Source organism: Chaetodon auriga, chromosome 10 (genome assembly GCF_051107435.1).
Source record: "Chaetodon auriga isolate fChaAug3 chromosome 10, fChaAug3.hap1, whole genome shotgun sequence".
Classification (NCBI taxonomy): Eukaryota; Metazoa; Chordata; class Actinopteri; order Chaetodontiformes; family Chaetodontidae; genus Chaetodon; species Chaetodon auriga.
In genome coordinates, this window is record NC_135083.1 from 10,980,832 (window position 1) to 10,996,365 (window position 15,534).

At 39.9% G+C, this 15,534-nt stretch overlaps 1 protein-coding gene across 1 annotated transcript in view; it reads left to right on the top strand.

The window, feature by feature from the left end:
* opn7b (opsin 7, group member b) overlaps nt 1-13,203 on the top strand; it is a 54,599-nt gene extending 41,396 nt beyond the window's left edge. Inside the window, exons 2-6 of the mRNA XM_076742081.1 lie at nt 2,699-2,786; nt 2,902-3,064; nt 4,577-4,704; nt 12,051-12,385; nt 12,480-13,203. Of these exons, the coding sequence (XP_076598196.1) occupies nt 2,699-2,786; nt 2,902-3,064; nt 4,577-4,704; nt 12,051-12,385; nt 12,480-12,971 (1,206 nt within the window). The 3' untranslated portion in view covers nt 12,972-13,203. The remainder of the gene's footprint in view (nt 1-2,698; nt 2,787-2,901; nt 3,065-4,576; nt 4,705-12,050; nt 12,386-12,479) is intronic.
* The last annotated feature ends 2,331 nt before the right edge of the window (nt 13,204-15,534 follow it).

Here is a 15,534-nt window from a genome sequence, read left to right on the forward strand (position 1 = left end):
GAGTGGTCAGTTAGACTAGAAAAGAGATATTTAAATGCAGTCCCTTTATCATATACTTGAATCAGCATCGGTTGGGCCTGAAGGCTACAACAACATGACAAAAGACTGGGGATGTGGAGTTAGAGAGAAGTGAGGTTTTTAGACATCATTGCAATTGTTTGAAATGGTTCTCTAAGCCCAGCACAGCGCTGTGCTGGACTAAGCTCATGTTTCAAGCTAAGAACTGTCATCAAGGGAAAACAGATGTAAAACATGATGTTCAGGTCACACAGAGTGTCAATATATATTTATATGTATGTATTAAAAAATGTAGAAAAAACACAAGGAATGGGAGGAATTCTATGGGAGGAATCCAGGAAGTTTACTGACGAATGTGCATGGAGATATTTTCCACATATTTGTGCCCAGAGGCACAATAGATTGGCATGGGCTGCTGCAGGGCTGATCACTGTTGTGGGTGGTTTTTATCTAGTTTTAAAACAGACTTCCCCACAGTTCAACCATGAGGCTAAGTCTGAATAAAAATGTTTAGAGTCATTAAGGCGTATAAAAAGCCTGCAGGAAATTCACCTTGGGTTCCAACTACACTCCAGTTGCTCTGATCTGCATACTAAAGTGATGTCCAAAAGTGCAGTATCAAGAACTCATCTCCTCTGTATCTCTGGGAACTTGAATTTTACATTCACGGAAAGATGGGAAAAAAGTGAAAATAAAGTTTCATTTTAATTTTAAAATATATGAGATGTCCTTGTGGAGCGACTGACATACTGAAAGGGCAACAAACTTGTGTGTGTGAAGGAAACTAAGAGGATAAGAAGAGGCATAAGACTTCCCACAGCTCACCATGGGGACTGTGAGATTGCAGGCTGACAAGTTGGATGAACTTGCAGCCTACACAAGTCATCAGGAGTACTGACACAGGAGAAGTGCAGCCCAGTTTTGCTTTATGATTACATTGCTTAACAGGAATATAAAAAACTTCTCTGTACAGAAGCAGTAAGACATAAGGAGTTCACACTAATGTGAAGACAACCTTGTGCATTGTTCATCCACGAACTATTTCTTATTCTTATCTTAATCTGGTAAATTTTGCTGACAATACTTCTACGCATTTAAAACTTTTAATAACAACTCCCAGCACCTCCGCGATAGTCGTAGAGGACTTCATTCATGTGTTATCCTCACTATTTACAATTTCCAAAACATTTACGTATTTTTAAATGAATCATTTTTTCACATAGTTGTCTCTTGGGACACGTGTATAATTGTGCATGATGGTATGCTGGTGTATTCATCTGATATATCCGGCATATGATCTGATGTCTTCATCCATTTGTGGATCTTACCTGTGTGCTCGTTGTCTGGTGAGACTTCTTAAACTCAGCTCTGGGTTTCATAAAGCGTCGACATGTCCCATCTGTTCTCTCCACAGTCACCAGACCTAAGCCCCACTGAACATCTGTGGGAACATTTGAAAAACAGCACAGTAGGGACTTCTGGCAAAACTTCATCTACTTGCATGGAGAAGGGAAAAAGTCTGAAGAGATCAAAACTCCAGCAACACTTTCAGTATAGAGCAACTTTGCAAAGTCTAACGCATTTTGGCTCATGACAAATGATGTGTCTGACAACAGATAATCAAGTTGCATGTTTGTTTGTCACACAGTTTGATGTAATTTAAGTAGAAACTAATAGTTGTTTTTGATACATGCTAAAACAAAGTAACTTTTTGTAAATGACTTTTAGGCTCCACCGTAATAGATGCATGTATGAAACCACCTAACCCGTAAACACACACATGCACAAGTGCTTGTACGCACATGTAAGGCATGCCTGTCTTTGCACATATGCGAAGACAGGCAAGAACGTGGATTTTTCACACAAACCTTTGCAGGATTTTATCTGCTTACAAGCTGTGCTACATGCACCAAGGCCACATAAAATTCTAATAGAAAGTCCGCACAGAATAATATTGAAATAATTTCCTCACCTCTGGTTCTCTTTGAAGATAATCTCCTGAATTTATGGTAATATGGATTTATCCAGGAGAAGCTCAACTCTTAACCCCAGGTGATTTAATTTGTCTCTTCCCTTTGTTGGCTCCCTTTAATCTGTAAGTACAGGTGAAGTCATTGAGTAAATAGAAAGGCTATGAATACATTTTCATGTTATCTCCACCCATAAAGTCTTTTGAAAAGATTGCCTCAGCAACTTGCTGTGGCCACAGTGAATACAGTATTGGCAGCAGTTCATGCTGCGTATGCAAATACTCACCAAGGTTTCCAAGTGGGACTGACATGAGGGATTGGATTTGTACATGGAAGCAGCCTCTTCTACTTGATGAATACAACTGTGTGCCGGCACAAAGACAGCGGAGGTGTAATAGCACATAGACTTGAACCACAATATGGTTTCTGAGACTGTGAATCTCTTTGACCTCCTATTCAGAAACAGAGACTGGTGACTTAAGATGAAGCTGTGTTTATTATTGCAACTTGGCTTTAGGGCATTGTAACAGTAGTTGTGGTCTGATCCACAAGTCACTCTGTGTTTTCTCCCATCTGAGGTATGGAGGATGTAAATTTGTCAGACAGTTGTTTTGCTTGCTTTATTAATTTTGCCTGAAGGTGAGAAACAGGATAAAAGATTGTTTCCTCTCTGTCTCTTTTCCCCGTCTGTGTCTCCATTTTTGTTTTAGATGGGAAATGCCTCCGAAACATTTCTGCTTGTGTCCAGAATATCGAAAGATAATGACTTCCTCATGGGAACGGTCTACACCATTTTTGGTAAGTGATGTGATTTTTTTTTTAGATATATATATCCTCAGTTTACAGCCTTTATCTGTATGAATGTGTCTTCAAATCCAACAGCCCTTACATGTCCTGCCACTCTGTCTCCCAGGTGTGTTGTCAGTGCTAGGGAATGGGATCCTGCTGTTCGTGGCCTATAGAAAGAAGTCCTCGCTGAAGCCGGCAGAGTTCTTTGTGGTTAACTTGGCCATCAGTGATCTGAGCATGACCATAACCCTGTTCCCACTGGCTATCCCCTCAGCCTATGCTCACATGTGAGTGACGATTCAGGTTTCCTCCATTTCTTTCTCCTTTCAACTACTTTGTCATCCTTACATTCTATATATTTCTGAGGGATGAGGGAAGAAGAGGCAAACAGAGTGAAAAGTGGGGAATGGTTAGAGAAGCAGGGCTGAGCTGCAGCTGCCATCAAGAACACCAAAGTCACATCCTCATTGGTGATGGACGAGTAAACCGACTCAACAAGAGTCAAACTAAATGAGTCTGTTTTTAGATAAAAGCAAATAATAAAACACATTTAATGAGGATTTTGTATTGGTACACAAGAATAACAATAGAAATGTTGGGAGGTGGTTTCAAACAGCCTCTTATGGACTTCAAATTTCCAGAAGTACATGATGACGCATTATGGTGTAATTTTCACGGCAGACAGAGTGACATGTCCCTCTCATTTTACAAAATCGTTTTCACCAGCTTGTTGTTGACTCTGTCTGTGAACCGGTAGTTTACAGTAGGTTCTAAGAGCCTTTTCAATAAAAGCAGCCTAAAATGACTAAAATTGCAGTTGAACAGCTAAACATTGACTTGAAACTCACTATAAAGCTTTGTACAGCTGAGGTGAGCTGCAGATTTGGGTGATCATTCTCTTCTATTTCACATTGTTATTTGATATATTGTTATTATAAAAACATAGACTGTAGCTGCTCTAAGCTTTAAAAGCAGCAGCAGGTGATTTGTGGACGTTTTTTCCCTGGGTTTCATCTCTCAGGCTTCATAACACGTGCCCCACCTTGTAGATGAAGGTTGCTGAGGCAGCCATCAGTCATTATGGCTGAAGAGAAGTGCTTCCTCTTTCTCTCTTGCAGCAATAATGTCACACTAAAAAGAGACAAGTACTGACTGAACATCCATCACAGCAAAGTCAGTGGTATTTGTAGTAAAGATGCAAATACAATAATCTCTGCACAGCTCTCCACCAATGATTTTAAGGAAGTTTAGTGCTATAAAAATTTGTTAGTATTTAGTAGATTGATGGAAATGTTTATAGATGGAGGGAAATGCAGTCACTTTGTTATCAATTTCATTGTGTCCCCACAGGTTTGACACCTATGACAGAAATGAAAATCCCATATTTAAAACCCTTTTGTGGTGAATAGTCTAAAAATTCTTAACCTCAGTATTTCCTTACGACAGCCCTGTGGAAAAGCTTAATGATTCCACTACGTAGTATAAAAAACGGCAAAATGGTCGATGAAATGTTGCCATACATGGCAGCTTGTCTCTCATATCTCCCCGGATTCATCTGCCCTTCCCTGCTTGCTGTCCGGATCCCCTGAGCAGCTGATAGCTGTCACGTGTGCCATGATTGGGCCATTGTACAGTGTGACCCAGAGGATGGCCAGAAAGTGTATGTACCTGTTTCACCACCAGGGTGTGAATTATGTAATTCATCAGAGGGATTTTGCAGAGAAATCCTGGCTTAGTATCAAGCTGTCAGTAATAAATCATTTACAAAGAAATTCCCTTCTGTTTCTCTCTCCGTTCAGGTGGCTGTTTCATAAGGTGACCTGTACTGTCTATGCCTTCTGTGGTGTTTTGTTTGGCCTGTGCAGTCTGACCAACCTCACTGTGCTCTCCTGTGTCTGCTGGCTCAAGGTCTGCTGCCCAAACTATGGTAAGACAACCAGCCTTTGTACTTCATAATTATATGTATGTAAAAATATATATATATATATATATATATATATATATATATATATATATATATAAAAAGAAAACTGGAATTTACAAAAAGTGTCCTTGATATTAATTTATTGGTCTTGATTCACTAGAAGGCTGGCTTCACCCATATTGATCAACTCAGTGTTAAAATTGGATTCTTGCTGTGCCCTGAAGGCTAAAATCTTGACTCTAAAGAGAGAAATATTAATGTAGTGAGGCCAGCAAGTCAAGGGCTCACAACAAAGTAAAAGTGGCCATGCTGCAATAATGTTCAAGGCCATGTTTTTACCTCTTTAATCAGCAGCATATGTAAATAAGGACATGTTTGCAAGGACTTTAATGTACTCCCTTTAAAGTGTTCTGCTGCAGGGTGTTACATTTGTAAAACTCACAGACCATCCAATTATTGAAATTTCATGAGTCCCTGCCTGCATGTGTTGCCTACAGCCTTACTGTCAGTGTTTAATAACGTTTTAAATGTGTGTTATTTTTCATGGGACTGTAGTGAATAGGCATGTAGTTTACAAACTTAGCTGAATTCAATGCTTAATTTACTTTTTTGATGACATATCCCTCCCTACACGTTGCCTTTGCAAGTGTCTGCACTATGCTCTGTGCCCAACCTCGCAGTGAGGAAAGAGCAAATTTCTTATCATCAGAAGGCATCTTAACTCAGACGCTAACATGAACAACAAGTGCAACAGCAGCTGCTGAGCATGATTCACAACAGGTCCATTTCCATGACAACAGAGACACCTCCATCCACTGACCAAGACCATGTGACATATAATCAATTACAAGCAAAGCTTAGTAATTGTATGTGGAATGTTAATTATTTGCATTTGATAATTAGCAGCAGTCATGACTGACTGTGATACTGTCAAAGCAACACCAGACAACTAACACAGCTCCACGGAGGCCAAATCAAATGTGCCCAAAATGTAGATACACTACAGTAGTTCACAAAACTACAAATTTCTCCGGAGAAGCCAGCTCAAAAATCAGAACAGCTTACATCAAACAAGGGCAAACAGGATCCAGTCACAAGCTGAAACTAACCAGCAGGGATGTGCTGTCTGATATATGACATCTACTGTAGATTACATAGGACATCTCATGGAGTGTTTTTCTTATCTTGTGTTTATGTATCTAGAATAGATAACATACAGAGTTGTGTTATCTACAAACATTCACACCTACCTTGCAGATATTAATGTTTTAGGATAGAGTACATGGCAATTAGCAGTCAGATCCAATCAAGATTTCAGTGTTATTATGCAAATTAATTCTGATGTTATTCAAGGGCATTAAGAGGGTCAGATAATTATTGACACTTAGGATTGCTTTCTGATTTAGATCTTATGTAATGCTCTCTTCTCTGTGTCTTTCTGTCTGGAAGTCTTACGCTCACAAATTACCAAGCTGATGGAGCTCTTGCCCCATGAAACAAAGTTTTGTTTTTTTTTTATCAGGCAGCACAGGCAGCTATGACATGTCCATCCTAAGATCAGGGTAGGTACATATGTGAAATACTGCCGCTGCATGGATCTAAAACACAGTTATGAGAGAAGGGAAAGTAAGGTGGGCTTGTTTGCAATGCTTACGGACAGTTTTACTCAAAGACACGAACTGTTCTCGCTTATGGCCATAACTTCTGTTATCAGGCTCTCCAGTTCATGTTTCTCCTTTTTTCAAGGCTCATCAGTCACTCTGAATTTGCTCATTAAAAGCATCATTCATATTTTTTTTTTCCTTCTGTGAAAATCATTTGTCACAGGCATCACTTAGCCATAATCTACAAACCATAATTAATTTAGAAAGATTAAACATGCAATGCATGTAAATTGGTATCACTTGGCAGAAAATGAACATAATTTAATTTCACCAGGGAACGCCATTGTCGTTCTTCATGTCCATACCCTGAATATTATGAATGGATTCACATTTGTATGTTGTGGCACAGATTCTTCACTCCAGGAATCTGCATCCTGGAGTGCAGAATCCAGGGATGTCCCATTTATATGCCTCACACAGTCACACTCACTCATGCACACTGCAGGGGAACACAGAACGGAGCCATGTGACACATACTGCGTCAATGGGATTTATTATGCATGATATGTAAGGTAAAAGATGCATGGACAAAGTATAACAACTATCATAGGAAAAGAGAGCAAAAGAAGGCAGATTTGGTGGAGAAATAAATCAGCACATGAGTGCAGATGTAGCAGAAGGCACAAGAAAGGTAACGCTGGGAGCCTGAATGAGTTACAGGACACACAGCAGGAAACTGTATAGATCTGATGGACAGCGAGTATCGATTACATGTACGTGTCACAGTTGAACTAATTCAGGCTTCATTTGTCACCATCCAGCTTAACAGGGCTTTGGAAGATTTGTGCACCAGCTTCCAGCTTCCAAACAAAATTAGAAGTCTATTCCAGACTCACATAGGTTCAATGATTGCTGCTAATAGGCACCGTATAATTGAAGTCAAGGCTGTGTTTTTAAAGGGCTCCTCTTGTCTGATTACCAGAGGAACAGTCTATAATGCAGAGTGTAAAACCCTGGAGACTACAAGCCTCACAAATAAAACTGTTTGAAATGCAAATGAGCATAAATAATTACGCCTTTATGAGACTTCCCTGCAAGGAACCTTGTACAAATGCAGTTTACAGACACACTGTTACACCACGCTGTCCTCTTGTTTATGCAACTCAGCAGACAGATTCTAGAGTCAAAGACACAAAGACACACACACGCATATCAATCAACAGGAACACATAGCGTCATTTATGCAATTTAATTTAATTGGAGCGGCGCCTGCAGTTTTCAGAGCAACCCGCACCATCCATTGACAAGAAACACAGGAGATGGAGTTCATGCTGGCTTGACTGCTATTGAGTGTTTCCCATTATCCAGCATTGTTTTCTGGGTATTGTCGAGATGTAAAGACGGGGTGATTTACATGCCCAATGGAAAGCTTGAAGTGGGATACAGACATGGCAAAACAAAAGCCATCGCAACATGATCTCAAGTGTGTAGGCGAAAAGGCAAAAACAAAGCTACAAAGCAAATAGATGCTCCCGAAAAGACAAGTTAAGTACAGTATCAATCTTTCAGCACTGATATTCTGAGTTACGTCTTTGAATATTATCTGATGACAACATGAAGTAGAAACATCGTCATTGCACCTAATAAATCAGCCTTTTGGTATCATCTATTTAGTGTAAGGGCGCCTTTAACAGGCAGCACTAAAAGTAACACCAAAAGGAAAACAGCAGAAGTAGAATTACTCAACTCTCTTTTCTGTGGTGAATGCTTGAGCCTTGTTTACATGCCTGTTGTTAATTTGTTGAATAGTTAGCTCCAGGCAAGTAACTATTTGTCATGACAATTAACACTTTACTGGCTGAAGAACCTGAATGTTATGACCAGTTTTGTAGATGGTTAGAAAGAGAAAACTGGGATAAATTAACATTTGGTGTTTTATAGGAGATACTCAATCATATTTGTTAAAAGTCAAAATGTGAATCTACACACAAAGACAACCCCAACAAGGAAACCAAAAAGCAGACTCTCACTGCCTGGAGGTGGCAAACACATCAAAATCACCACAAACACTACTTTCTGTAGAACGGGACATTACAATGTCAACACACAAAGGCAATATTGCTGCTGCTACTCCTTTCTTTCTGTAGCTGGAGCTCATCGTCATGTGAATAATCGGTCTGGAAATGACCAAACAATTTCTCTGTGTGAAGAATCGGCAATGTCAGACATCAATGGGTGGGTTTATGAGGAGGGTATAAGCCAGCTCAGAGGATCAGGTTACTGGAGGGATGGAGAGTGAAAACCATGATAATATTTATGGACTGCTGCTGACACAAGGTTCAGTTTCCATGTGTTGAGTTATTATGGAGACTGTCTGTCACATCAAATTCAACATTGGCTATCGTATCAGTTGTCAAAGGACAATAAACTTGGATTGAATTGGATTCGATGTATGCGTGAATTTTGAGACTCGCTGAAATAAGAAATGCTTCCCATTTTCTGTGTTAAAAGATATCCTAGTGAGATTGTTGTTTAAAGCACAGTCTACACAAATTTCTTCATTGACCTGATGAGACAGTAAAATATTTCCACAACGGTGTCCATTCCAAGGTAATACACTTATTAGGATTTGTCCATCTGATAGGGTTTGAAAATTAGAGCTGCAAAACAAGATCTGCAGAGACCTGAAATCTTAGATCTACTAGACTGGCGTCCTTACCGATAGGCAGGGTCAAATTTAGGTGCAAAGGTCAGGCACAGGCATGACTGTAGAAGCGAAAATAATTCGGGCCTTGTTGTTGCTGCTCATGTAACTGAAATGTTATGTCATATTCGTGCTAAAATGTCCTTGAGGAAAGCTCTAAAGAACATGCTCCAAACCAAGGAATTGAACACCTACAAGAGATGGGGCATTAAGGAGATGGATGAGAGTGAACTGAATTAGTATTTCTTTGTCACAGCTGGTGCACCTGCTAACAGACTGATTAGGCTTCACTTGGTGGCCTGAAAGCACATGGATCTGGTGCTGCCTGTTCGGTTTAAGCCACTGATGACTGCTGATCAACTTGTGGGTGCTGGATCGAAGTCCATCAAACAAAAGGCTGAGCGTGGATGAGTCAAACACATCCTCAATAAGAGGACTATTGTCATTATAATGACAAGAGGGAGGAGGGGTATGAACAGCAGAGAATAAAGAGGGAGCTGGGGAATTGCTTTACAGTTAAAAAGGACTGACTTGACAACAGCATCAATGTGGATGTTTGTCCTGATGTTGACTGGTATTGACTGTGAAAATTGATGCCTATTAGGCACGACTGAGCTTCAATAGATCTCAATCACATCACATCTTGCATGATATATGGTAGTATTACATGGTATATACAGTGGGCATGGTGGACTAAAGGGTAAAAGCTGGTGTCAGCATTTCCATTTAATGATAATTCAAGGACTGACTGGTTTCTACCGGCACCATAGGGACAAAATTTATCACTAATACTCAATCCGACAAAAAAAAAAAAAAAAAGGCTATAAAATAACTTAGACAATGAATAGGGAAAAAAACACCTCTAAATTCATCTTCAATGACGCACTGATGCAGTGTGCTGGATTGCTATCTGGGTTGATTATTGTGAAGTTGTAAATCTCAGTCCTGGTTAAACCGTGGCTGTTATCAGTGAGACAAAGTAAAGCTGGATTACACACACGTTACATGGAGGTAATCTGAGACCAGCACGAGAATGGCGTAGTCTACCACTAACAACGAAAACTACTAAACGGACAAGTAACTGCTGAAGGTAAATATATCAAAATTGCTAAATCAGGAAAACTGCCCACCATGAATCAATTCAAAAACGGGGTTTCGATTAAATGATCATAACCTTAAGCAGATCAAATATTGGCCATGATTTGATCAATCGACAGTAAACGATGTTTTGTTTTTCTTTTTTAATCCACTACCAGCTACTTTTATTCAATCACAGTGGGCCTCCGACGCAGCTTTTTGTGCCACAGCAGTCATGGCCTCATGTTACCTTATGAAAATGAAGAGGAATAAACAAAGGGAGAGCTGGTATAAAGGTATAATTAAGTTGGCTGCAAACCTATTTGAAATGTAAGGGATGTTCGAGCCTCTGTTTGAGTTCAGCTCTGTGAAAAAAGATGTGAGGTCGAACCCTTCTCGTGCCACTCGGATAGATGGAGAGTTGGATCGGTGAAGGGACGCTTCACATCAGATAAAAGCCATCTGTAATGGCGAACCAGCCCCCTTCCCCAGCACCATACAGTTCAGCGTGTGCCACAGGGCTTAATCACCAACCCCCACCCTCAGCTTGAACTGTAAGAGGGGCTGACATTCAGCTGAAGAGTCTGCGCTGTATCAAGGCTCCCTGTGTTCTCCTCCTCAGTGATTCCACACTGAAGAAGCCCTTGTCTAAATCAATTACAGTCGACAGTCCATGGCGACATGAGTGTCATGATAAGCGAGTGCTCCACCACGTATCATGCTGACAGAAATGCATTATAAATGCAGTGTACACACATTTAATATGTTAATTTTAAATTCTGATACAATTAAAACACAAAGCCGATCATAGAAATTAGACTGTACAAACATTACATTAGGTATTGACTGTGAACTTCATGGGCCACATCATCAGTTAGTGGAGCGGTGAATGGGATCAGCTAGAATAAGTTAAAAGGTTACTATAAATATTACAACATAGCAACACTGCGTCCTTCATTCTGGTTATGTATGTTTTAATTACTACATAGTCTATTAATTTCTTATATACATATTTCTATACATATTTACAGAATAATACATTCAGCAATCAAAAAATTAGCAAATCAGTTGCATTGCAAGACATTGCCGGTCTCCTATATCTACAGTATAGGCACTAATGGCTAGTTCTATGAGTTATTATGAATCTATAGATATGCAAGTGCAGCCCTGGTGCAATTGCAATATGGGCTCAAGGTAAGTTGTCTGTAAGTTGAATTTGAAAAATAGCCGAGGGAAATGAAGATACTGTAATTGTGTCCATTTCAATATTATATTAATAATATAATATATATTTATAATATTTCAATGTTTCAGATGCATGATCACTTAGAGCAAAAATCACATATTATAATCCTCATATATTTTCCCTGTTCAGATCCCTGCGGTGATAATATCTACAGATATGAGGTCTTGTGCGCACAGTGCTCAACTAGAGAATGTATCTTCTCAAATGTTTATTTTTTGTTATTATTTTTTTTTAATCACACAATTTGGCCTCTAAGTAAACATTCTGCACAGCTACTCTTCATATACACAGAATAATGTTCATGTTTGGGTCCCTGGCATTATGAATATCTAATTTCACACTGCACAGTGTAATCCTGTGGGCCATGTGACCTCTTATCTGAACATGATTGAGATCAAAATGTGCACTGGCTGAAGCACAGGGATAAAAGGAATTCATCTTTTGATCCACATTGCCTGTGCAAGAGGGATTCATCCTTCTTGTCAAACTTTCCTATCTAGCCAAGTTGTAAAGTTGTTCATCACTTAATGGACGATATCTGACTCTTGACTCATTGCCTGTTATCAGCATGAGGTACCCAGACTTAATATGCTTTAGTAGCATATTGTTGCGATTCTGTTATTTCCGTATCCTTCCTCTTTGCCCTCATGTGTCAGTCATCACTCTCCCATCTCTCCCTTCTCTGCCTCAGTATCTAACCTGCTGTGCTCTTCCTCAGGTAACAAGTTCTCCTACTGCCACGCCTGCATGCTTGTTGCCGGGGTCTGGTGCTACGCTGGAGTTTTTGCTGTAGGTCCCCTGTCGGGCTGGGGAGAGTACGGGCCCGAGCCTTATGGTACAGCGTGCTGCATCAATTGGCACGCTCCCAGCCAAAGCTCTGCAGCTATGAGCTACATCATCTGCCTCTTCTTCTTCTGCTACATTGTGCCCTGCACTGTCATCTTCCTGTCCTATACATTCATCCTGCTGACCGTCCGGGGCTCCCGTCAGGCTGTGCAGCAACACATGTCCCCGCAGAACAAGATCACCAATGCACATGCACTTATCGTTAAGGTAAATACATACATTCACTTTCCAAGATACTGCATCAGTAAATTTAGTTTTTACATGACAAATGTATTTTGTATGTTGTTGTGTCTCTTTTCAGCTGTCTGTGGCAGTTTGTATCGGTTTCCTGACAGCATGGAGTCCATATGCCATTGTGTCCATGTGGGCAGCATTTGGTAACCCCGCAACTGTACCACCTATGGCTTTTGCTCTGGCAGCTATCTTTGCCAAGTCCTCCACCCTTTACAACCCGATTGTGTATCTGGTCTTTAAGCCCAACTTCCGCAAATTCCTGTGTCGGGATGTGGCTCAATGTAGAAGTACACTCTGTGGATGTCTGTGTCAGCACAGCTCTGCACAGAAGGGAAATTGCATACAACCCCATCACAAAGAGGAGTGCAACTCCACAAGGTTGTCGAATGGGCTACCAGAGAACCATGGGACCTGCAGACACTGTCCTTGCCCTGAAACAGTCACTGGGACCAGAGAAGACTGCAGCCCACAGCAGACAGCCAGGATACTGAAAGGATCGCAACACAGTGAGGTGGCTGTCAGTCAGCTGTCCAATGAGTTACAGAGCGACTTCCTCTAGAAAAACAAACACAGCCAAACAGGGAGAAGGTGAAAAAAGAATGAAGGTTGAAAGACAATGATTACACATCATGGAAAAGAGGAAATAGAAAAAAGATAAAGATTGATTGAAGGAAAAAAATTAGTACTCTACAGAGTTAAAAAACTACGAACTTGTCTCATGCCTCAAATATATGATACTGCCAAAAAAAAGAAAAGAAAAGAAAAGAAAAGAAAAGAAAAGAAAAGAAAAGGCCACAATGTTAGAAGCCAAAAGGAGGACAAGCAAGCCAAACAGATGAGATGCACCCACAGATGTGTATGTCAATATGTCATCAGGTCAAATTAACTCATGTCAATAACTATCTGATCGCCTTGATTGATCAATATTAAGCAGACCGCACTGAGACTCCATGGAGTCATGATGCAAATCAATTCAAGCTGGATTTAGGGAGGAGCCGATATTGAAACTTTTACTCCCTAAACTACGTTTCATGTGTCTATTATGAGTATTGTATTTGATGGTGTGTCTGATTTGATAGGTATTTATTATGCATGCCTAAAATTGAAGGGCCACAGGGTTCCTGTTGTTATTTAATAGACTGGCTCTGTCTCCTCATTGGACAGGATATATTAATATTATATTAATATTTCAAAGCCCCAATTGATTTAAGTACAGTATGTCAGCCTCTACATTTGTCTACTTTAACTAGGCCTACTAGGAGGTTACACTGAGGGAAAGACTTGGCTTAGTGAGCTAATTGTTACATATAAAAATGAACATAGACTTAGTACAATTTATCCGGGGGGTGTTGTATTGATTCCTCTCAATAGAAGAGATACCCATGTCAATTTTGTCTAATCAACTGTGTCCAGGACAGAAAGCATGACTTAAAATAACCAAATCCATAACACTCAATAAGTTCTTTTCTCTCTCAATATACTCTACATGGACTCCTCTAGACAAAAATAGGCTCATTGTGTGAAATAAGCAACATTTCGAATTGTAAAAAACATATATTGCATTGGAACACATGCTGGACAATACTTGTATTTAAAAGGCAGTATTTTGTACAAATGAAATACACAATGAATATTCTGAACAGACTTATCTGATATTAATGAAAGGTCGTGTTAATTTTTATCTGACCGAATACTAAATTTATCTAGAACGAGGTTGTAGCTATGTGGCGGTCTTTGGACATGCTTTAATATATGTGTTTATAAAACAGAGAGCTGGCTCTTGTAGCTGATCATGTGCAATCAGGGACCTATCTCATCTTAAGAATGAGCCCTGTAGCAGCTGAGGGTTAAGGATTAATTCTGTTTATTTACAATTTGGGACTTGTTTTCATAGTTTTGGCCTTGATTTCTATCAGTTATGACACACATGCTCATCAAAGTAATTGCTGAGATCACAGTATGACAAATTACTAGCACAGAGTCAGACATGGCAAGTAAGGAGCTGTCGGAAAAGAAAAGTTGTAAACTAGGCAACAATTTAGCAAGATTATCTGAACCACTTAACTGTAAATCAAAAGTTCCCCCAGAAACTGTGTGTACGCACAATTATCGCAAATACGGTCATTGGCTGTATGTAAAATGTGATGGATGTTTACAAAGGACAAAGATTATTTTCCAGGAAATTTTTTTCCAAATAAGCTTAGTAAACCTGGGGCTTTGTTTAAAACCAGAATGAAGTCAAGCCCGCGTCCTTTGTCAGACTGCTCTTAAGCAGTGCTGTCGTATTCCCAGATTTCGTTAATTAACTCTTGTCGGTATGTTAGTAATACTGACAGGAAATTATTGAAATAAGGCCCAATATTTAATAAACTGATATGATCCTTTAAAGTGGTCAGATAACCTTTGGTGAAGTCTGTTTGTGTGTGCGCGTATGGGTGTGTGTGTGTACAAAAGCAAAAGAAAGAAAAAAAATCACGAGGTTTATTTATATGGTGTGTGTGTGTGTGTGTGTGTGTGTGTGTGTGTGTGTTTTTCTAATGTGCCTCTCTAAGTGTGCAGCTCCTGAGAGAAGCTAACAGAGTATCAGCAAATTCTTTTGGGTCTGACGCAGTAACAACAACAACAAAAGAACACCGAAATGAGCATATTAAACATGTTCCTCAAGCCATGAAAACAAAGAGAGGAGAAATAAACTTTATGTCTGTGCATAGTGCTCTTCTTGACTCTTGGAAAAGAGAGGGCCTGTTGTTCAAAAAAAGGCTTTGTAACATGAGAGACAGAAGGCTTTGCCTCAGCACCTGCCAACATTATTCCAATAAACAATGCCCTGTGAGCATATTTGAGCTTAACTGCGGGCTTTGTCCAATGAGCAGTTTTCTACTTTTCCCCTGGCGGCATAGGTCATCAAATAAAGACCTGCCATGGACAAGATTAATTAGATCTGCAACTGTGCATGTCGTGGTTCAGCGGCGTGACTTTCATGTCACATCGTGATTCCTTTTTTTAAACATGGTGAGAGGGAACATTGCAGTTCTGTGCAGTTTTCACAGAATACCTGACGATAGAAGCAGTTCACTTTGCTTTAAATGATGCAAAACAACCATGTCAGCACGTGTGTTGCA